At 42.0% G+C, this 23694-nt stretch overlaps 1 protein-coding gene across 2 annotated transcripts in view; it reads left to right on the top strand.

Moving 5' to 3' along the window:
• MED23 (mediator complex subunit 23) overlaps positions 1-23694 on the top strand; it is a 71432-nt gene that overhangs the window by 34729 nt on the left and 13009 nt on the right. For both annotated transcript variants that reach the window (XM_075597327.1, XM_075597328.1), the window contains 15 exons: positions 725-868; positions 2610-2755; positions 7222-7467; positions 7986-8128; positions 8839-9013; positions 12199-12362; positions 13658-13782; positions 15526-15731; positions 16972-17152; positions 17741-17911; positions 18515-18731; positions 19193-19429; positions 19615-19780; positions 20252-20324; positions 20659-20877. In XM_075597327.1, the coding sequence (XP_075453442.1) occupies positions 725-868; positions 2610-2755; positions 7222-7467; positions 7986-8128; positions 8839-9013; positions 12199-12362; positions 13658-13782; positions 15526-15731; positions 16972-17152; positions 17741-17911; positions 18515-18731; positions 19193-19429; positions 19615-19780; positions 20252-20324; positions 20659-20877 (2613 nt within the window). The remainder of the gene's footprint in view (positions 1-724; positions 869-2609; positions 2756-7221; positions 7468-7985; positions 8129-8838; positions 9014-12198; positions 12363-13657; positions 13783-15525; positions 15732-16971; positions 17153-17740; positions 17912-18514; positions 18732-19192; positions 19430-19614; positions 19781-20251; positions 20325-20658; positions 20878-23694) is intronic.

The following is a 23694-nucleotide window of genomic DNA, read 5'->3' as shown; positions in this document are numbered from 1 at the left end:
ACAGCTCTATTTTTATCAATCCTGAAAACCTGGTCTCCTTTAAGCCATCATACTTTGGGATTTGATGTAGCCGTTTTAAACCTTTTGTAAGAAGGTAACAATTATACAGTACTTTAAAAAATTGCTTGGAAAGAGAGGGTTGTGCCTCAGATTAGTGGCCACAAAAGCCACTATTGGCATCCTTGGGTTAACCTGGTGCCTCGACCCTGTGCCGGATTCTAGTTTTAATGCTGTTTCTTTAACAATGACAAACTTAACATATTATACTCCTAATGTTTTAGTATCTAATTTTCCATATTCAACTTTAGCATTTCGGGCTGTGACTGGTAAAAAAAACAACACACAGCCATTTAAATTATTTACAGACTACTCGTTGACCAACAAAATTATTTAGATTTCCATCACTGCCTTATGGCTGGCACATTGATTTAAGGGGGTATCTGGAGTCGTATTGCCTTTTTCTTTCAAAAGCCGTTCCTAAATTTAGCCAGTAGGCGAGTGCCGACCAGGCCCTATTTCTTCAAAGCCATTGTTATCAAAGTGTGAACGGTACAAATCCTTTTTTTTAACCAATGTTTATTCTCCATATTGAGCCTTATATTAGGCTTACCATAAGGCTTTACCATCATTGAATTGGGATTTAAGAGTGAACTCGTTGCTTTTGTAGTGCATTCTCTGTCATGTAGCCAGTTTGTGAGCTGGTGCTTAGACACATGTTTTGCAGCTGGCAGGCCGGGGCCTCATTAAAGGCAGAGACCACCTGATGTGGGTGCTGCTGCAGTTCATCTCTGGAAGTATCCAGAAGAATGCTTTGGCGGACTTCCTCCCAGTCATGAAACTCTTTGACCTCTTATACCCAGAAAAAGAAGTGAGTTCTATTTTCATATACGTATACATTATCTGAAATTACATCCTCACGGCAACATGATCATGTAAGGTTTGATCAGGAACCCTTGCAAGTGCATTATAATTCAGGCACCGTAAGAAATGCCTTTGCAAAGTCTAAATAGACCACACAAAGTGCATAGTCTTGGTTTCAATTGATACTTGCTTCCTCCAAGAAGATAATTTAGGTTAGTATGACATGATCTTGCCCTTATAAAGTCATACTGATTATTACTAATAATTCTATTCGCTAAGATGTGTTTCAGGACTGTGTGCTTTGATTAAGATTCATCAGCCTTTAGGTAAAGCAGTAGTATTAATAAAATCCTTAAATATTCAAAGCAATTGTTTCTTGGGGAATTTAATTTTTTTTTATACTTCGTGATTCAGAGGGGCCACCATAGTTGATCCGCAGTTCAGGTTCCCGTAATATAACTTGTCCTTAAGGAAAGAATACTTGCACGATGGATACTATTGCTGTGGGGTCAAGCTCACTCCGGCAGCTAATAGAAAGCTGCAACATCGTTGGAAGAGGATGTTTTAACTTCCTATTGGTGACCATATTTGTAATTTTTTTGTCACACACTGACACTCACATTGCGTGTCACACACTGACACTCACATTGCGTGTCTCACACTGACACTCAAATTGCTTCTCACACACTGACACTCACATTGCGTGTCACACACTGACACTCACCCTTTTTGGTTTGTGAAAAAGTCAATGGACATTGCGTTTTTTGGTTAATTTTGCTCCCAAAATCCACTCAAATATAAAAAATGCCTCAGGGCAGTTATGTTGCCTCTATAAACAAGTGAAGTACTGAGTTTTGAACAATTTGGGCAGTTTCGCTAAAACTTTTGGTTCCAATAGCCAAAGTTACATTTAACTTATTTAACATGCCACTGTCCTTGTCCCTTCTAGTGTTGCTAATAAGAAATGCTCCATTAATGTACACCCTTTTCTGCTTGGACTTTCCAAGAATTACAATAGGCGATTCCATTGCCCACCCCCAACACCATCTAATACTTCAAAACAGCGATAAAGAAGACACTGCCGTGAAAGAAAAGGACTCCACTTTGGCTCACAGGATAATTGTAGCAAACATGAAACAAAAGTAATTTCGGCATGGCAGCTTTCTGAACATTTAGTGATTAAGATGAGTTTTTTGTAGGGTTAAGGAGCAATAAGTAGGAAGTCGTAAATACAGACTCAACATCATTATAGAAAGGGTTCAACAAATACTACTCCTTTTTCTCTCCCTTGTAACAGCAATACCTCTACATGAGGTACAACAAGGCTGTCCTCATTTAATTATTCACTGAATATTTATTATATATAGGTATTTCCTATTAAGCACTGGCAATGTAGGCAGCGCTGCACATGGCCGTTTCTCAGTAGCAGTGAGACCCTGCTCTGAAGAGCTTTCAATCGCATTTTGGTATCTGAGACAAAAGGAGCTTATTCATTAAACTGCAATAGTGAGTTAAATAGGAGTTTGTGCGATTATTCCCCGCTCTGCACTATTGCAGGTTAACGAGTAACCTACAAAGTGACATGCCAAAAGAAGCAGGCACTGGAATTGTAATTGGGTTTACCCACAATAAAGGATGTGTTCTTAACACATTTGTCATAGGAAATAACATGAGTTCAGTAAATATTTAGTTTTGTGTAATAAACATGGAAATTAAAGCATATCCTTCTTCTTATTTTTTTTTTCCAGTGTATTCCTGTGCCTGACATCACCAAGCCTCAGTCTACGCACTCATTTGCAATGACCTGTATCTGGATCCACCTAAATAGGAAAGCTCAAAATGACAACTCCAAGCTGCAGATCCCTATTCCTCATTCACTTAAGCTACATCACGAGTAAGAGGTTCCTTACTGCACTGGTAACAATTGCCAACAATAGATGTCCCGGATTTGTAAAATGGCGGTTATTGACCTGCCTGCATTAATTTCTGATGGTATAACATTGTGCAGAATAGTTTTCAGTAACACTTTTATTTGCAGCCATTAAAAATTGTTGCATACTTTGACTTCCCTGGGAAGAAGGAAGGTGCTTTTTAAGTTTTTTACAGGAATGGTTCGCTAAGCTTTTTGTAAACGTTGCAACACCTGCCATAGAAAATCGCAGAGTAGGGACGAGGAGGGAGAATTTGATGGCAAACAGGAACCACTCGGCTCACCTTGTGTGCTCGTTTTCCTATGTGCTGTGAGCCCTCAGACCCCATTTGATCCTTGCCTTATTTAGGATCGCCTTATTCCTTTCCCAAGCATGTTTGAATTCCCTTACTGTATTAACCCATACCACCTCTGTTGTGCGGTTATTTCATGAATACACCCCCCTTTCTGTGCAGAAGTACTTCCTCACATTCCCCCTTAGCCTGCCACCTCCCAGCTTCAGAGAATTGCCTTGTGTTCTAGCACTCCTCATTCTTTGGCATATTCTTCCCTTCTGTACTTCGTTGAATTCCTTTATATATTTGAACGTTTTTATTATATCCCCCTTCTCTCTTCTAACTGTACACATTAATATACTGTAGTCTTTCCTCATAAGACTTATGCTGTAGATCATTCACAATTTTAGTAGACCTTTTTTGCACAATCACCAATTTATTTACGTCCTTCCGGAGAGAGATGGTCTCCAGAAGTGAGCACATTACTCAAGGCGAGATCTCACCAATGATCTATAAAGTGGCATCGCCACCCCTCCCTTTCTGCTGCTAATACCTCTCCTTATATATCCTAACATCCTGCTGGCTTTCCACATAGCTTTGTTAAATTGTTCGTCTGCTTTAAAGACTGCTGAAATATTGAGACCCAGGTCGCTTTCCTTTATTGTAGTTGACATTATAGTGTCATTAATCCTGATTTTTTTGTGGACCCAATTTCATTATTATGCACTTTTTGGCATTAAATTGCAGGTTAAAAATAGAAAAAACACTTAGATGATAAACTCGCCCAAAGAAACTCGACATTTCGGGCAGTAGCCCTTAGTCAAGACTCTTGACAAACCGCTACTGAAAAGGAAACGTCGAGTCTCTTCGGGCGAGTGTAAGTGTTTTTTCTATTTTTGTACCAAGTCATTATATGCTATTATTGACTGTGCATCACTTTTTTGTATATGCATGTTTCAATACAATATTGATTTGTCTAAGACTGGTGTCCTTCCTATTTTTATATGACTAAGATTGAGATGTGTTAACCCCCATTTTTTTCTCTGTATTTTGGATTCTTTGCATATAGCATTTTTTGCCTGTACATGTGTTATTACCATGTTGAGAATTTATATTGCTACCTGTGGTCTTAATTCCAACAGGAGGCGTGCACTTATTGAATTGCATCAATTAAATTGTAGTTGCCACATTCTTCACCATTCCTCCAATCTACCTATATCATTAGCCATTTTGTTTACTTCCCAACCACACCTCCCCCGGAGTGTTGACCCTGTTGCAGATCTTTGTGTGATCTGCAAAAGCATACTTTCCCCTCCAACCATTGTAATGTCACTAATAAAGATAATTAAAAGCACCAATCCCAGATCAGATCACCTTTCTCTCCTCTGAATGTACTCCCATTACCACAACTCTCTGTCGCCTATCCCTATTGTCGTGGAGAAAACCAGTCTCACACTTATTCTTTTTTGGCAAAAACAAACTGTTGAAAAACTTTATTGTAGCAGCTGTTTGCAAGAGTAACATTCACATAAAAATCAAGACATGCGTCTGATCTAACATAAATGAACTGAACTATAGGCTCTTAAGTAACCTATCTTATACCAAGAAAAAGGGCAGGCATGCATAATATCACAATGTCAGCACTTATGACTTCATTGGACATCTTACTTTTCTTTATCTTGTTTTTCTTGCCGTTACTGGTTATACATTTTGCTATATATTTTAGCAGATTAAGCGAAAAAGAAAACTCCTATGTTGAGCTATCTCATATCTCTCCCCCTCCCTCTCTCAAGGCCTACAGTCGGTACATCTTTCTCTCTGACTCTACAAGGGGGGTTAATAGATACGAGGGGCCCAGCCAAACAAAGAAACTACAGTTTCAGCAACAAAGCATGACTCTTATAGCTATGGAAAACAAAAGCCCGGTTATAGCTATACATAGAAATAATGTGAACATATTATTCTTCCATCATTTCATTATGTGAGGGTTTTGAAGCCTCCCTGAACTTTAGACTTCTATTTCCATTACATTTTCAATTTCTTCCTTCTCCTCTCTTCACCTGAACTCATACTTTCTTCTTAACTGATATTCTATGTTACAATTTTGACCAATTGGGAACAAAGCGGAAAAGAACCTGTCGGTTTTGCTCAAATGTTTGAAATCTCTCTTGTTCCTCAGCAAATCTGAACGGCCAAATATGTTGTGAGTGAGAGACAAAAGGGGGTCAGTCTTTTTGGCAATATGTATTGGTTGGTGTGATGTTGACGGTTTATTTCTCTGGGAGTCCAAAACAAGTCCTGTTTCATTCAAATAGGTCAGATGTCTCATAGTTGGAGTGATGTATCCCACATAACATGATCCGGACTAATTGGATGGTAGCCAAGGGTAGGCATGGTTTCCACAGATGAAATAAGTCCCTTGAAATGTTAGATGAGGACTATGGATTGTCTGAAGTAGATAGGGACCAACTCGTGGCATTTCGCATATTATCTCTTGATAGCCAATAGTCCGTTTTTAGTGTAACGTTGTTACTTTCTTGGTGTTGGTGTTGTAAAAATTTGGGAGTGATTGCATTCACTTTCTCTCACTGGAGTAATGCTTTTTTGGACATAGGACAGAGATCCACGAGCTTTGGTAGCCAGTTGTAACATGGGAATCCTGTCTTTCTTTGCAATAATGTAAAAGTTGGGGTTTCGTAGAGGAAGTTTATTTTCTTCATACCCCCTGCAGTAGGTGCTGCCATTGTAGTCAGTTCGGTTGATGGTTGAGATCATCCCACAGATACCTCTTGGTGTCAATGGGATCGGAAGAATTGGTATACCCCTGTGACTGTCCAAGGGAAGGTGAACACACACCCAGCAGTTGGAGACATTTAGCACCTCAGCATACAGTATTTGTGTGTTGCCTGGATATAACTATTCTTATACTGCTTCCACGGATGGCTTACCTCCTTGTCCTGTTAAAAGGATTTGTGGTGCCTTTAGCTGTATTTCCTATACACGGATCAACTCTGGAAACAACATATGTGATGGCTATATTTACCAAAAGCTGTCCTTTTAGCTTTAACAATACCCGCCACCTCCTTTGAGAATCTCATCATTTTTCTTTTCCTTGTATGTTTACTAAATTGCTTGACACAAAAGTCTTTTGCTTTTAGCATTGCATATTTTAGTTTTTCCCACTGCTCCTGCACTTCACTCTAATACCTCCTCTCTGTCAAACAAAATCCCTTAAATAATTTCCAATATCTGAATAGTCAGCCCTCCTAAAATATAAGACCTTAGTTTGTGTGTGTTATAAATTAGCCTCTGTCTTCATACTAAATGACATTGATTTGGTGATCACTGGAACCGACATTCTCACCCTCAAGTACATCTGATACTCTGTCCCCATTGGTAAGTATTAAATCCAGGATTACTTGATTTTGAGTTTGCTGTCACCAATTGTGCTTGAGAGATGTTTCTTGCAAGGAATCCAGGATGTTCCTGCTTCTGGGTAAACTTACAGAAGACACATGCTAGTCCCATCTGGAAGATTGAATTCTTCCATTATGATTACCTCTCCTTTTATTGCCATCTTAACGATGACCTCTATTAATACCCTACCCAATTTCTCCTATTGCTCTAGAGGTCTGCAGACCACCCCAGTAGGATTGACAACTTTCTCACCAGGTTCTAGGGTTGCCCTAAGTGACAGTATTTTATCCAGTACCTTGTACTGATGTAACCTTTGTTCTTCACGTAAAGGATAACGCCTCAATTTCTTCCTACCCTATCTTTTCTAGATATAGGATAACCTGGTATGTCCCAGTCCTGGTTTTCATTGTACCATGCAGTGTTAACGATGCCATTTAAATTTGCTTCAGACTTGAGCATTTTTAGAGATTAGTGGACCAAAACAGATGAAATGTGCTAAATAAAGTTAGATGGCAATTAAAAACAATCCGTGGCAAAGCTGGAAAGATGAAGCCAACAAGTATAGATAAAGATAATAAATATCTGCTGTTTTCCTGAATCTGGTGTTGCATTTCGTATTTTTGCATCATGTGGAATTATGAAAACATTTTGTATATTAAATGAAATAAATGTAATTTAGGCTAAGGCAACAATAATTCTGCATTTATTACTACTCTAATTTGTTTCTCTACTATGCAGGTTCTTGCAACTGAGTTTGAGAAACAAGAGCTTACAGATGAATGACTACAAAATTGCTTTGCTGTGCAATGCATATTCCACAAACTCAGAGTGTTTCACATTACCCATGGGAGTGCTCGTGGAAACTATTTACGGCAACGGAAATATGAGGATCCCACTCCCAGGAACAAATTGTATGGCTTCAGGATCCATTACACCACTGCCAATGAACCTCTTGGATTCACTTACTGTGCATGCAAAAATGAGGTATTTTTCTTCCACTTATGTTCCCCACTTGTGTACATACAAATCACTGTCTCTCTCACTCTACACTTTTTATTAGAACAGACCAATGTTTCGATTCTCTATTGAATGCCTTGAAAAAAAAATCCATAGAGAACCGAGGCGTTGATCTGTTCCTATGAAAAGTATATGCACTGAATGAAAAAGGCTGGTGAGCCTGCTATATATGCCACCACTTCAATTTGTTACTGCCATTCATTCATTTTGCTCCTTGTCTGCATCTAACGAAAAAACTACAGAAAATCATTCAGCTATAGCGCCTCTAGCTGTAGATGATTTAATCAGCATTTCTGAACTAGAGGTATTAAACTGTGGTAAGTATCTTATAGAAGTTTGATTGTACTGTGTCAAATTAGGCCACCCACAAATAAACCATAAATTGTTCAATACAGATTCACTTGGAATCGATCGAATCAAATAAATGTAATTTTCGTATCAATTTTGTTTGTAACTAGAAGAAATACAGATTTTTTTTTTTTCAGCCTCATTCACAGCATTGCTACCAGAGTAATTAAACTGGCTCATGCCAAATCTAGTCTGGCTTTGGCTCCTGCGCTTGTGGAAACCTACAGTCGCTTGTTGGTTTACATGGAAATAGAATCACTCGGAATCAAAGGATTTATCAGTAAGAAAACTCTTTATTGAACAAATAGTTTTTTTTTTTTTTTTTACTATTTATATTTTCCTTTTTTTTATTTTATATTAATGTATCAAAAAACCTCAAGATCAAACACGTTCAATTTGCATCTCAATTTTGGAAATGAATGGACCCTTTATAGACGTTTAAATGATCTGTTTATACTGTTACACAATCACAGTTTGTTATCGTGCAGAACCGGGCACATCTTGTGTGTCTAGTTTGCACAATAACAAACTGTGATCGTATAACAGCAGCAAAAGGGTATTAATGATATTTCCAATATAGAGTACATTAAACGGTATTCTGCCACAACATTGCATGCACAGTAAAAGGATAACGGAATAGGTGGCCCTTTTGATCTCTTTGATTGTTTTTTTTTCCTGCCTGTAAACCAGATAAAAAAAACAAACAACGGTCCATGTTTTTTTTTAATTGTAAGCATTCTGGTATGCTTTCCCATGGAAGAATCAGAAGGGAGAAGGCAAAACAAGTAAACTGCTGCTATATATTTTTTTCCCTAATCCAGAGCAATAGATATGAAGGGAAATACCCCCTTGGGATCGCCAGGATTGCAGAAGTACACAGCAGTTTAATGTATTGTTCTCCCTTCAGTGGAGAGGTTCATTTTTATGCATAAATGGAGCTATGTATATTCGGTACAGGATTAAAAAAGAAATCTGCTCCTTTTTTACCAGGCCAGCTTTTGCCTACGGTGTTCAAGTCTCATGCCTGGGGAATCCTTCACACCCTGCTGGAAATGTTCAGCTACCGAATGCACCACATCCAGCCTCATTATCGAGTGCAGCTACTAAGCCACCTCCACTCGCTTGCAGGAGTCCCACAGACCAATCAGAATCAGCTTCACCTCTGGTAAGCGTTTGCTGTTGAGCAGCTAACCGCACGTTTGCAGTGCAAATCGTTTCCTGCAAAGGGAAACGTGCCTAAAGTGTTCTCATTTTGAGACAGATTTTCTGCCTCCGTTTATAAATGGGTACATTTATTTTTCGCCAAGTATCAGAATGCATGAGAAGAAGTATTGTGTAGTATATATGAAAGCTGCCAAATTAATTATTGCTTTGCAGTGTGTTGCTGGTGCCTCTGACAGTAAAGGGGTTAAGTATGAAGATCAGGGGTTCACTTCAGTGCTCTAAGTCCTCTATTGGGGCGTTCACGTGTCTGTCAGTATCGGCCGTTTGTGTTGTGCACTTTATACCAAGGTGCAGAGATGCTAAACAGGATTTGTATGGCTGATCGTCAAATTACAAATTGCATTATGAGGGTTATTCATTCATCTGTGATTGTACCGTGGGTGAGCAATATCCAATGGAAACTTAGATGGAGTGTGGATGTCACGGTAGCAGAGTGAGCACATGCATGTTTGTTACAGCCATAATATTTTTGGGTTACTCTAATACCTTCTTCCTAAGGCTTGTTTTTAATAAAATCTGGAAGAATCTGAGGACAATGTAAGCAATTGCACAGGACAGGGAGAACCAGTGCTGTAAAACCAGGTATCTGACTTATTGTGGCAACATACCGTAATTGTTTGGTTTTGGTGGTTGCAGCCACAAATTGTGAGAATCAGTAGATTTGTTTATGAAGTGAAACTTCTTTGCGCACACCTATCACATGAGAAAAATTCCCTGGCAGTAAATGGACTGCATGGTGACGGAAGTGACGTCACTACTGGCAGAAGAGGCCATTAGCGACGTCAGTGTTGCCAGCTTCCAACACCAGCAGTCAGGGAGGGAGACAAGACACACACACACACCAACCAACCAGCGATGATGAAGGCAGTGCTAGATCCATGGGGGGAGAGAGAGGACACACACAAAATCCAGCCGCGTGTCCACAGTTCTGCCTGGGGGAGAGAGTGTGGGCTGCTCCGTGCCGGGGGACTCGGACAGGGACTGCTCGTCGTCCTCTGTCCGGTGAAGGGGAAGGCGGCAGGTCTGGATCCGGTGGATGCTGAACACCCGCACCTCCACACTTATGGCGGAGGGGGGTTGGGAGGGGCTGGCTCCGTTATGGTGCCCCTGCGCAGAAGGCACCGGCGCACCAGCAGCAGGACACAGAGACCACACACACACTGACTGACACACACACACACACACACACACACTGACTGACACACACTGACTGACACACACACACACACTGACTGACACACACACACACACTGACTGACACACACACACACACACACACACACACACTGACTGACTGACACACACACTGACACACACACACACACACACAGACACACACACACACTGACACAGACACACTGACTGACACACACACACACACACACACTGACTGACACACACACACACACACTGACTGACACACACACACACACTTACTGACACACACACACACACACTGACTGACACACACACACACACACTGACTGACACAGACACACACACTGACTGACACACACACACACACACACACTGACACACACACACTGACTGACACACACACTGACTGACTGACACGCACGCACACACACTGACTGACACACACACACACACACACACACACTGACTGACACACACACACACACACACACTGACACACACACACACACACACACACACACACACACACACACTGACACTAAATATTGAAGTGCAAATAGCTAAAAACACACGTTCTAAGTCAAACATCTTTGCATTTTGGCACTGAAATTGTGTTGATTTTTAATTAATAACATCAGCATCACAAATACAATTTCTGTGACGAAACCGTGACAAAAGACGAAGTTTCACTTAAAATGTGCGTGCTTGGCGCATGCACACTTTTTTTAATTTTCAGTTGTCCCCTTTATTTTGTCAACATTTACAATTCCTCTTGCATGTTGTGTACATGCCCTTGAGGCACAAATAACCATTCTTCAAAGAGGGTTCTGATGTCTAATGTAAGAAATTAATGAAACGGCAAATTAATTTATTTATTTTTAAAATGTTTTACCAGGAAGTAATACATTGAGAGTTACCTCTCGTTTTCAAGTATGTCCTGAGCACAGAGTTATGATGACAAATAATACATGGTTAGAAATACATAGTTACATTAAGTGAACGGAGTTATACATTCTATACAAGATGTTGCATGCACAGTAAAATATATTATAGTAGTATGTAACAGTTACAGACCAGATTAAAATGTGAGACAGCTTTAGTTTTGAAAGAATTTAGACTTGTGGCGGTTGTGAGAGGTAGCTTGTTCCAGTTGTGAGGTGCACGGTAAGAGGAGCGGCTGGATACTATGTTGAGCCTTGGGACCATGAACGGTCTTTTGTAGTCAGATCTCAGATAAGTGCTGCACGTGGTAGGGTGAGGAGCTTGTTCAGATACGGGGGTAGCTTTCCCAGTAAGTATTTGAAGGCAAGACAGGAGAGATAAACTTTGCGCCTAGACTCAAGTGATGACCAATCTAGTTCTTTGAGCATTTTGTAGTGATGTTTTTTGTAGTTACATTGGAGGACAAAGCGGCATAGTGAATTGTAGAGAGTATCAAGTTTGCTAAGGTGGGTTTGGGGTGCCGAGCCGTATACTATGTCCCCATAGTCTATAATTGGCATCAGCATCTGCTGTGCAATGCGCTTTCTGACCAGCAGACTTAGGGAGGATTTGTTCCTAGAAAGTACACCTAGTTTGGCATAGGTTTTGGATATCAGGGTATCAATGTGCAACCCATATGTTAAACCATATGCCCAAATATTTGAAACTAGTAACAGGGGCTAGGATAGTATTAAAGTTGGTTCTGATCTGGAGCTCATTCATAGGAACCTTTAGAAATTTAGCCTTGTCCCAAATACCATTGTTACAGTCTTGTAAGTGTTTAAAAACAGTTTTTTGGGGAAATCCAATTTTCAAGTCTCAAAAAGTCAGATTGAAGTATGTGTCCAAGGTCGGAGAGGTTAGGGCTGTGTGCATTTAAGATTGTCATCCGCATACATGTGTATTGAAGCTCCATTAACTAGATGGCAATAACAAACATCACTTTGCTGCCTTTAATTCTTGATTAACCTCTTTTTCTCTCCTAAGTGTTGAAAGCACCGCTCTGAGACTGATCACAGCTCTTGGCAGTTCGGAGGTGCAACCACAGTTTACACGTTTCCTGAGTGATCCCAAGACTGTTCTATCCGCAGAGTCAGAGGAGCTGAATAGGGCTCTGATTTTGACGCTAGCAAGAGCGACACACGTCACTGGTATTGTAACATTTAATAATACAATAACAAATAAAAAAAATAGATCTCTATAGATTATGGCATTTTGTCCGATATGAGTGTTATAGTCAAAGCAGGGTATTGGAAGGACACACTGATATTCAGATCTTTGGTTTGGAGGGAGATGCAGGTGAACAATGATCTACAATAAATGTACAGGTGGGAAGAACAGCATCTCTTAATTGTTATTAAAAAAAAATGTGGTATCCAGTGGCAGACATACAGGACCTCAGCAAATCGTTGATGTTCTGCTCCCAAGTTGAACTCACGCATGGTGCATTTTTAATATTTTGTTGAGACCATTTTATAATTTTTTTTTACAATGCATCTAATCTCAAACTCACTATTAGAGAGGGTTTGGGTTCCTTACCATGCATCTGATCTCAGACGCACTATTAGATAGGGTTGGGGTTCCTTACAATGCATCTAATCTCAGACGCGCTATTAGAGAGGGTTGGGTTTCCGCAGAATTTCATAATATAATTCTAGGTTTCGTTAACAAAAAAGGTGTAAAAAAAAAAATGCTAAAGCATACAACATTACTGGAACACCAGAGGTCACCATTATACGGATGGGCTGTCTTTAAGGGTTCAATCCCATAAAATCAGTGCAAAATGTTTGATTTATTTTTATTGCTTTGCCTTTTTCACCCAGACCACATATTCTACCATGAAATTCACCAGTAGTTTCCCATTTGAAAAAAATAAATCTTAAATAGTTTTAGAAAAATTACTGAAATGTTAATATTTTTACATAATGCTAATATAACATATTGCTGGTCACTGAATTTTTGGAATAATTGCCTTTTTTTCTCACTTGGCCAAAAGCTCTTATTTGTTCCTAATGAAAGTGGCATTCATTGTATTTTCTGTTGGATTTATTCTTTTCACAATTTGGCTTTTGGTTTTAAATTAGAATTATTCACTTTACATTTAATTAAGAAAGGAACATTAAATATGCTACATGGTTGACTGCTATTATTTTATTGCTGGGATTGCTGGTTTAAGCTGGGTTTTCTACTTTTGCATAACAGTTGTATGCTCATTCCATTTTTTTGTGAACTATAGTTTGAATGTACCAATTCTAACAGCATGCTATTGTTAATTGCTTTTCTTCTATACTGAGGAAACTGCGATGTCATGAATATTTGGCAACTGAACTGTTAAAACAATCTGAACCCATTTGCATATTTACCTCTAATGTAAGTTTGCAAAGATTTACATTTTTCTTTTAACATATTTCAATTGTTCTCATTAAGTGTCTTTTGTTTGTTTTAGATTTTTTCACAGGCTCTGAGTCAATACAGGGGACATGGTGCAAAGACATTCTGCAAACTATTATTAGCTTTACACCGCATAACTGGGCCTTGCATACACTAAGCTGTTTTCCAGCTCCACTGCAGGTAATTTCTGCTGAAGATCTGCACGGCTGAATTTAGCCACATGAAGGAAACAGAGAGATGGAGGTTATGCTATACTAGCGCTATTTAAGTAATAATCCCTGAAGAACAGGGCATTGCTGGCCAATATAACACACACACACTGCAGCCCGCCTCCCCCCCCCCTACACCCTCACAACACTCTGCAGACACACACACACCCACCAACAAAACAGACTGCTGCCCCCTCTACATCCACAAAACACACCGCAGCAGCCCCCCTCTACAGACACTGCGACCCCTTGTAAACCGACACAATGCAGACACACACACACACAAAACACCCTGCACCCCTCCTCCACCCACAAAACACACACTGAAGACAGACACTGCAGCCCCCCCCCCCCCCTACACACACAAAACACACACAGACAGCAGACCAACAGAAGACAGACACACACCAATAAAACACTCTGACACACAAACCTTTCCCCTCACTCTCCTGTGCGGAGCTCTATGCAGGCAGGGTGGGGGAGGAGTCAGTGCCTTGCTGCTGCCTCCTGTCCAATCACCTCCCCTGTCTAAGACATGATCTCAATCTTTGTGAATGAGAACTGAAAGCTGATTGTCTGAAAAACTTGGCAGCGTGCCAAAAATTCCAGGACATTACTGATTGGTTAAAATTCCGGCCATTATCCTATCAGAGAGCAGGGATTTCGATTATGCCCTGAATTTAACAGCTTTATCCTATAATTGTTGTTATAGGCTAAAGCTGTTAATTTCCGGGCATTATCCATTCAGTAATGTCCTGGACTTTTTGGCACCCTGCCAAGTTTTTCAGACAATCAGACAATTACTTCTATACTAAATGACAATGCTCTAAATGAGCATGATAAATTATAACTGTTTGCATATGATGAGGGTTGCACCTTAAAATATGGCTGTAGAGCAGGCTCAAAAAATGTAGCCAAATACCTTTACCATTGTGTATAAAGGTGGAATAAACATGTCATATTTGAATCTCTCCTATATGCTCTGAAGTGCCTGTTTTCATGCCAAAATACCTCTTTAAGTCTGGGGATTTTGGGTCAAAAACTACCCAAATGGCCACTTTGAGTATATAGAATTAACCTCACAACGTTAAAACACTGTATAATATTGATTATAATTTGATATCTTTGGCAATACTTTAATTGTGTTGCTCAGTTCTTGAACCAGTGTCCCTGATTGTGTTCAGGATTAAAAAAAAATTGGTATATGTATGTTATGGGGATAAGTGACCGTAGCACTTTAACTGTGTGCGCACTTTTAAAGCCTCATTTCATTTTTGAGTAGCAAAAATCAATAAAGAGCATATTCTACTGAGCACAATAAATACTACTAGCTGCTACTGATTCCAATTACAACTTGTCCTATTTTTTTTACTTCTAGAAGTCTAAAATCTAAATGACCAAAGATTAAATATGATTACACATTTGTTAAAAAGTATTGTAATATATATGGAACAGTCTGTTATCTTTTACAGATTTAGATTTCAGGATTATTGTAGCACTTCTTGATTTTCCTATTGATTTAGGTGTGTGCAATATTTTTTTAGGTATATTTCACAAGCTGGTTTGTATGTTTGGGTGGTAATTCATTAAACTGGGATAGTGCTGAACGGGGCTCCCATTAAAGGCAACAGAGTTTAATTAATAACCCCATTATTCATTTAACATTCAGGTAGATGTTCTCTGACATGGATTGTGATTTTTCTTTACCCTATAGGCATTTTTTAAGCAGAACAATGTACCCCAAGAAAGTCGTTTTAACCTCAAGAAAAATGTGGAAGAGGAGTACAGAAAGTGGAAGTCCATGACCAATGAAAATGACATAATCACACACTTCTCTATGCAGGGCTCACCCCCGCTATTCCTCTGTCTTCTCTGGAAGATGCTGTTGGAGACAGATCAAATCAACCAGATTGGATACCGGTGAATACCTTTCCTGTATTCCCTTTTAAAAGGAAGGGCCTCTCTTCTGTGATTCTATTAATCATGTAACACTGCATTGTGCACTGTTATGATATTTACATTTCCAGATATCTGCTGCCTTTGTACAGTAGCGACATTGCTTATTGAAGCAAAAGCCGTTGTTACTGGCGGCAGCTGGGGTAGATGTCGGCGTGCCGTCGTGATTTAGTGCAATAAACAATGTCGGTGCTGTATGTGCTTGCATGTCACCAAATAGTGTTTGACATCCACTTCTAACTCCTTTTACCATCCTGTGCCTGTGAGCACCAGATCACTATCGTCCTATATCGTCCTATATATATATATATATATATATATATATATATATATATATATATATATATATATATATATATAGAAATCACCATCAGTTATGTCCACATTGTACTAAATCAGGAGTGGCCAACTCCAGTCCTCAAGGGCCACCAACAAGTCAGGTTTTCAGTCAATGACTGAACCACCGATTGAAGCAGAAATATCATTAACACCTGAACTGTTGGTGACCCTTGAGGACAGGCGTTGGTCACTCCTGTACTGCATGCTTTCTTTCTTGGGCACAGTAAGAGTATGTTTTTGCTTTATATTACCTGTTCGATCTATCGTTGTGTTTTGACTGAACGAGGTTTATCCATACACAATAATGTATCCCCGTCACAGAATGGTTTTGATTTATAGAAGGGAAGCTCCACATGCCTCCTTTTTAACTGATGTAACTACCACTTGTTTTACGGAAACGGGAATTGCATAATCTTCCCAAATGGGATGCCTCGCGAATTGTTGAAAGAGAAGGGTCAACCTTTGTTTTTGCTACGTTGTCTACAGTCACAATTGTATGATATTTAATATCTCTTTGCTTAGATATTCTAAATGACCACATTCGTTTCCTTAAAAGCTCTTATTTACTTTCCATTCCCCCAAGCATTTAAATAGGTTAAATAGTCACTTCACTTGTCGTATGAAAATACTGCATGGCCCTTAAGGCAGATTTTTTTCAGAACACAATATTTTATACATTTTGGAAGGGTTCATTTTGCTGCTTGAAAGTCCTCTGAGGTATGCTTGCTGACTTTCACCCCATTGTTATTTAGAATGTTGCATTATATTCCTGTACTCTGCAGCAGTGTTCCAGGTAAAAGTGTACAGACTTAGACCCCTCTGTGAATCTTCCAATGATTAATATTGCCTTTCTGCTTGATTTTAGAGTTTTGGAGAGAATTGGGGCTCGAGCTCTCGTTGCTCATGTCAGAACATTTGCAGATTTTCTTGTGTATGAGTTTTCCACCTCTGCTGGAGGCCAACAGCTCAATAAATGTATTGAAATGCTCAACGACATGGTGTGGAAATACAACATTGTGACTCTGGACAGGCTGATATTGTGTTTGGTAAACATTCTACTTCTATTATCTGTATAGTACCCATGGACAATTTACTCGTATTGCTCAGAGCTCTACATGTGTTCCTGACATCACATCTCACAATTAACATAATTTGTATTTTGGTGGTTTTTTTTTAAGATCAACGAGGCTAAACATCAGTTGGCCATAAACTTGTACTTGATTACTATGTAGGTCACTCTTGCTCTGCCCTCTCCTCTGGATACCTGATCCAGACTAAATTTTAGGAATATTCAATGAATTACCAATCGCATACTTTTGCACTGCTCTTATACGTGACTGTTATTAGCTGGCTATCCCTAAAACAGATAAGTGTTTAACTGTATAATTTGTCATATTGGATGTAGCACTGAGGCTTTTTGTCTTTTGTTTATATTACATTGTCACAATCAGTAGTTCTCCTTTTGACACAAATATATATGATGTGGTGGGTGTGGGTTCTGAGCTTACAGGGGCTGTGTGTGTTTGTAAATATCCCATAAACATGTCCTGGTTCGAGTGTCCCAAGGAAAGGGTGGATAAACACTGATTTAATCTGTTTTCTGGAGCTGACATGTAACAGTGAATTTCTTGTAGGCCTTGCGTAGTCATGAAGGAAATGAAGCCCAGGTCTGCTACTTCATTATTCAGTTGCTGCTACTGAAACCCAATGATTTCCGAAACAGAGTGAGTGACTTTGTGAAGGAGAACTCACCAGAGCACTGGCTGCAGAATGACTGGCATACCAAGCACATGAGTTACCACAAGGTATATCAAACATTCAAACGCTGGGAAAGTATATTATACCTAAGAGCATTTTATGTTAGCTGCATGCATAAGCAGAAACACGGTGTGTCAAATTGTTTACTTTTTTTATCTAATCAGAAAGTGTGGAGTGTTTACAGAGTCAGTGAGAAGTGTTTGGCTCCTATAAAGAATGATATAACTGGTTTTGTTGTTGTGTTGGTTTAGACTCTAGACTGGGGATGGAAATAAACACTAATAATGTAATGACTTATTGATGCTTGATACCTACCAATGCTAGAACAGACTAGAATGATGTGGTCCACATGTTCAAAACCGGCCGACGTTTTGTTTCCTCTTACCTCGCAATATTGTTTACTCTGTTATGGTTAGGTAAGGGACAGGGAGGATTCTGCCAACAGTATTTAAGAGATGGCACCACAGGAATGGTATACAGGAGGGAATTAATGAGAATTGATGGCCACTTGCATTTCCCCCATCTTCATCTACTGCTTGGAGGCTAGAAACATGTACAAGTTTTTGTTAAATGTTCGAAGAATTACTACAGAAGACTTTAGTGACTTGGAGTACATAAGGACATACTCATTCTCATTTGGCTTTCTGCAGAAATATCCAGAAAAACTGTATTTTGAAGGCCTGGCAGAGCAGGTTAACCCTCCTGTTCCGATCCAGCCCCAGTATCTGCCCATCTATTTCGGAAACGTTTGCCTTCGTTTCCTGCCAGTATTTGACATCATCATCCACAGGTTCCTAGAGCTCCTTCCAGTTTCCAAGTCGTTGGAGACTTTGCTTGATCATCTTGGAGGCTTGTACAAGTTTCATGGTATGTCACCATTGGTGTTTGAACTTGTTCCTTTTTTTTTTTGTAATATATATTGTTACTACCTTTTAATATTGTGAGTCATGCCGTTTGCAGCTTTTAAAATTATTTTGTACAAACAGATTTAAATACATGAAATGATACGTTATGGGAATATGAAAACTATACATAAAAAGTAAATCTAGAGATTAAATAATTGCGATCCTGTAGAACTGCAGTTTATGTACCTAATTTTCGGATCTAATAACGTCATTCAAAATAATGGCACTACAGCAGTTTAATGAATTAAACAATAAGTTTCAAAAGACAATGGACATTACACATCACAAAACCATTTTATATGACAACGTATGTATGAATTGGTGATATGGTAGGTAGAATTACTTAATCAAGTACTTCTCTCAACTTCATAGCTTTCTTGTTTAGAGTATTTATTCATAACCACCAGTATTACTCCCCTGTAGATCGTCCAGTGACCTACTTGTACAATACGCTCCACTACTATGAGAGGCACCTTCGAGAGCGGACAAACCTGAAACGCAAGCTAGTTCATGCCATCATTGGCTCCCTCAAAGATAACCGGCCTCAAGGTTGGTGTCTGAGTGACACATACCTCAAGTGTGGCATGAATGCCCGGGAAGACAACCCTTGGATCCCTGATGACACCTACTATTGTAAGCTGATAGGCCGACTGGTAGACAATATCCTTTTGTGATGAGGTTACAAAGAAGTTGTATTGGGTTCACATGTTTTGCATTATGTTTGGTGCTTAAAGTTAATGTTTCAACAAATTCTTGTTTGAATCAGTGGGAATGAACTCTTCATGTGTTTTTATGTTTAATGAGTTAAAAAAAAAAGCAAGGAGTTTTTCCTTAACTTTTAGCACCGATGGCTGGCAAATCTCCTGGGCCATTTCCAAACTGTGACTGGAGGTTCAATGAGTTCCCCAATCCAGCTGCCCACGCACTCCATGTTACCTGCGTTGAACTCATGGCTTTAGCTGTTCCAGGGAAAGATGTTGGAAATGCTCTTCTGAATGTGGTATTAAAAAGGTACAAATTACCACTTACAAGCTTGCATATGACTTGCACATATGATGAAAGATATAATGTTCTTCGGCAGTCTTCTTTTTGTCATTTGTAAGTCACATTGTCTGCTTTCCTGTAAATTGTAATACACAGTAGAACTATGCATGTCGTCATTTATATAGCGCCATTATCTATAAATGATATTTTTGCAGATTCTATTTGACCACATTCTGTAATATCCTTTTTAAATTGCATACTTTTTTTTTTTTTTAATTTAAACTTCTTTGTCAATGTTAGGAAATATGGAAAATAACAGGTTAAATATGTGCAGTGTTTCTGAAACCAAGCTATTCAACACACTTGGGGGGGGGGGGGGGGGTCTGTTGAATACTTGGCTAAACGTAAAAAATAAAAATGCAATGTTTTATATTTCACATATTTAGTTAACCCAGTTTCATTAAATAAGGAAAAAAAAAAAAATTCTCCCATTTATAGCCAACCTCTTGTACCAAGGGAGAATATCACAGCCTGGATGAATGCAATTGGTCTTATTATCACAGCTTTGCCAGTGAGTATTTGTCTTTTTCCATATGTCACACCTTTTCTTTTTGTTGATTGGGGGTGGACTTGACTCATTGACAAATCCGATCCCAATGGAATTAAACATGTTACGTTTGCAAACTTTTAAGATAAGATGGAGATAAGTGCAAACAAAATAAGGTTTTATATTTTGTACATATAACGTGATAAATTACAATGATAAATTAGCAGTTTTTAATCAGGATCTTAATATGTAGGGATTTTCACAGAAATTCAACTATTGTAATGAAATATTAAATTGCTACAAATGGCTATTTAATTACTTTTTTGGATTACTTATTACTTTTCTCTCATCTCTTTAGGAACCATACTGGATAGTTCTACATGATCGGATTGTTAGTGTGCTCAATAGTCCGAGCTTAACATCAGAGACAGAATGGGTCGGTTACCCATTCCAGCTCTTTGATTTCACAGCTTGTCATCAGGCTTACTCTGAAATGAGCTGTAGTTATACCCTGGCTTTGGCTCACGCAGTGTGGCACCATTCCAGCATTGGGCAGTTGTCACTGATTCCAAAGTACGTATACCAAGCTACTCGGTGTGGTAAACACATTTTGCATTGTATGAATTGCATGTTAAATGGTGTAGTGCATAAACTTAAGAGGACACTAGATGGTTTGTTGTTACTTCGACTTGCCTATAATCTGCCCTTAAAATCCAAATAACAAGACTCCATAGAATTCTGTAAGTGATTTATATAATTGGCAGGATCTTAATACTTAAAAAAAAGTTTGACATTTCACGGCCTGAACAAATAGATTTTATAGAAACAATTTTAGGCCTATGAAGTTATGAATGCCATTGCTAAAGGTATTTGCTCCTCTCTTTACGTAACCTCTTACGGTCTTTATGAAGTCATACTTTTAGTTTGTGGGGTGTGCTGGCCTCCGCCAAATGTTGTAGACTGCAGCGGTGCGCAAATTGGGGGGGGCGCCCCCTTGGGGGGGCGCAAGATTATGTAGGGGGGGCGCAGGCTGCGTGCGGGGAAACCTGGGGACGGGCAGAGCTGTGCACGGGCGGCCAGAAGCTCCGTGCAGAGGCTGCTTCCAGTTCCCTGCTCTGTCTGCCTGCAGAGGGGGCGGGGCCTTGCTGCGGGTCCTTCCCTGCACACAGACAAGCCCTCCTCCTCCTGTCTATTACCCGCCCGTTTTCAGCAGCACATGGGGGGACCGGAGCAGGTTTAGTTACTCCCTCCACCCACCAGGTGTGTGTGTGTGTGTGTGTGTGTGTGTGTGTGTGTGTGTGTGTGTGTGTGTGTGTGTGTGTGTGTGTGTGTGTGTGTGTGTGTGTGTGTGTGTATATGTATGAATGTGTGTGTGTATATGTATGAATGTGTGTGTGTATATGTATGAATGTGTGTGTGTATATGTATGAATGTGTGTGTGTATATGTATGAATGTGTGTGTGTATATGTAGAAATGTGTGTATGTGTTTGTGTTTGTGTGTGTGTGTGTATATCTTACTATATATTTGTGAAAGCGTCATATGTTTCTATGTCTGTATGTGTCTCCCTGTGTCCCTCCCTGTGTCCCTAGCGGCAATCCCATTGGACCTTGGGCCAGGCCAATGAGATTGCTCCCTTGGCCCGCCCGCCCCCGCACACCTCTCAATGGCCTGAGGCGGAGTGACGGGCCAAAGGAGAGACACACACACACCACCCCCCCCCCCCCCCCCACGCTCTCTGCGGCTCTCCCCTCACATAGGCCGCTTCCCCAGCTGACCATCCCCGAGAGCGCTCCCCACGGCTCTCACCACCCATAGGCCACTCCCTCACCCGGCGCTCTCCATCACCCCTCAAACCCCCCCCCCCCCCCCCCGCCCGCTCACCCCCCCTACCCCCCGCTCTCCGCCCCGCTTATCACCCACACACACAGAGCACGCTCTCTGCGGCTCTCCCCTCACACAGGCTGCTCCTCCGGCTGTCTCCGCCTCTCCCCGCGAAAGGCGCAGCACCTCCTCACCGGAGCGTCTCAGCCTCTCCGCTGAGGAGCCCGAGGTGGAGGAGGAGGGCGGCCGGTACCCGGAGGAACAGGAGCGCGGCCGTGTGCAAGGTGAGGAAACACAGGGGAATGGGTTATTTAACGCGACCCTGACTCCCCCTGCCCTTTGCCCCCCCCTACCCTCCCTGCCCCCCCTACCCTCCCTGCCCCCCCCTACCCTCCCTGCCCACCTGCCCTCTCTGCCCTTTGCCCCCTGCCCTCCCTCCCCCTGCCCGCCCTCCCCTGCCCTTTGCCCCCCCTGCCCTCCCTCCCTTTGCCCCCTGCCTGCCCCTTGCCCCCTGCCCTCCCTCCCCCTGCCACCCTCCACCTGCCCCCCCAGTCCTTTGCCCCCTGCCCCCCCAGCCCTTTGCCCCCTGCCCTCCCTCCCCCAGCCCTTTGCCCCCTGCCCTCCCGCCCCCTGCCCTCCCTCCCCCTACCCTCCCTCCCCCTGCCCTTTGCCCCCTGCCCTTTGTCCCCTGCCACCCTCCACCTGCCCCCCCAGCCCTTTGCCCCCTGCTCCCCCAGCCCTTTGCCCCCTGCCCCCCCAGCCCTTTGCCCCCTGCCCCTCCAGCCCTTTGCCCCTTGCCCCCCAGCCCTTTGCCCCCCCAGCCCTTTGCCCCCTGCCCCCCCAGCCCTTTGCCCCTCCCTGCCCTTTGCCCTGCCCCACCCTGACCTTTGCCCCTCCCTGCCCTTTGCCCTGCCCCTCCCCTCCCTGCCCCCACCCGCCCCTCCCTGTCCTTTGCCCTCCCGCCCCTCCCTGCCCTTTGCCCCCCCGCCCCTCCCTGCCCTTTGCCCCCCCGCCCCTCCCTGCCCTTTGCCCCCCCCCGCCCCTCCCTGCCCTTTGCCCCCCCGCCCCTCCCTGCCCTTTGCCCCCCCGCCCCTCCCTGCCCTTTGCCCCCCCCGCCCCTCCCTGCCCTTTGCCCCCCCCGCCCCTCCCTGCCCTTTGCCCCCCCGCCCCTCCCTGCCCTTTGCCCCCCCGCCCCTCCCTGCCCTTTGCCCCCCCCGCCCCTCCCTGCCCTTTGCCCCCCCCGCCCCTCCCTGCCCTTTGCCCCCCCCCCGCCCCTCCCTGCCCTTTGCCCCCCCCCGCCCCTCCCTGCCCTTTGCCCCCCCCCCGCCCCTCCCTGCCCTTTGTCCCCCTGCCCTTTGCCCTCCCCACCCTTCTACGCCCCTTGGCCCCGCCCCTCCCCCCCCCCCCCCGCCCTTCCACTCCATGCCCCCTGCCCTTCCACGCCTGGGCAACGCCGGGTATATCAGCTAGTATATGTGTGTGTGTGTGTGTGTGTGTGTGTGTGTGTGTGTGTGTGTGTGTGTGTGTGTGTGTGTGTGTGTGTGTGTGTGTGTGTGTATATGTATGTGTAT

The sequence above is a fragment of the Ascaphus truei genome, chromosome 4 (assembly GCF_040206685.1).
Source record: "Ascaphus truei isolate aAscTru1 chromosome 4, aAscTru1.hap1, whole genome shotgun sequence".
Lineage (NCBI taxonomy): Eukaryota > Metazoa > Chordata > Amphibia > Anura > Ascaphidae > Ascaphus > Ascaphus truei.
The sequence above is the reverse complement of the archived record's forward strand: the minus strand, read 5'-3'. Positions and strand labels throughout refer to the sequence as shown.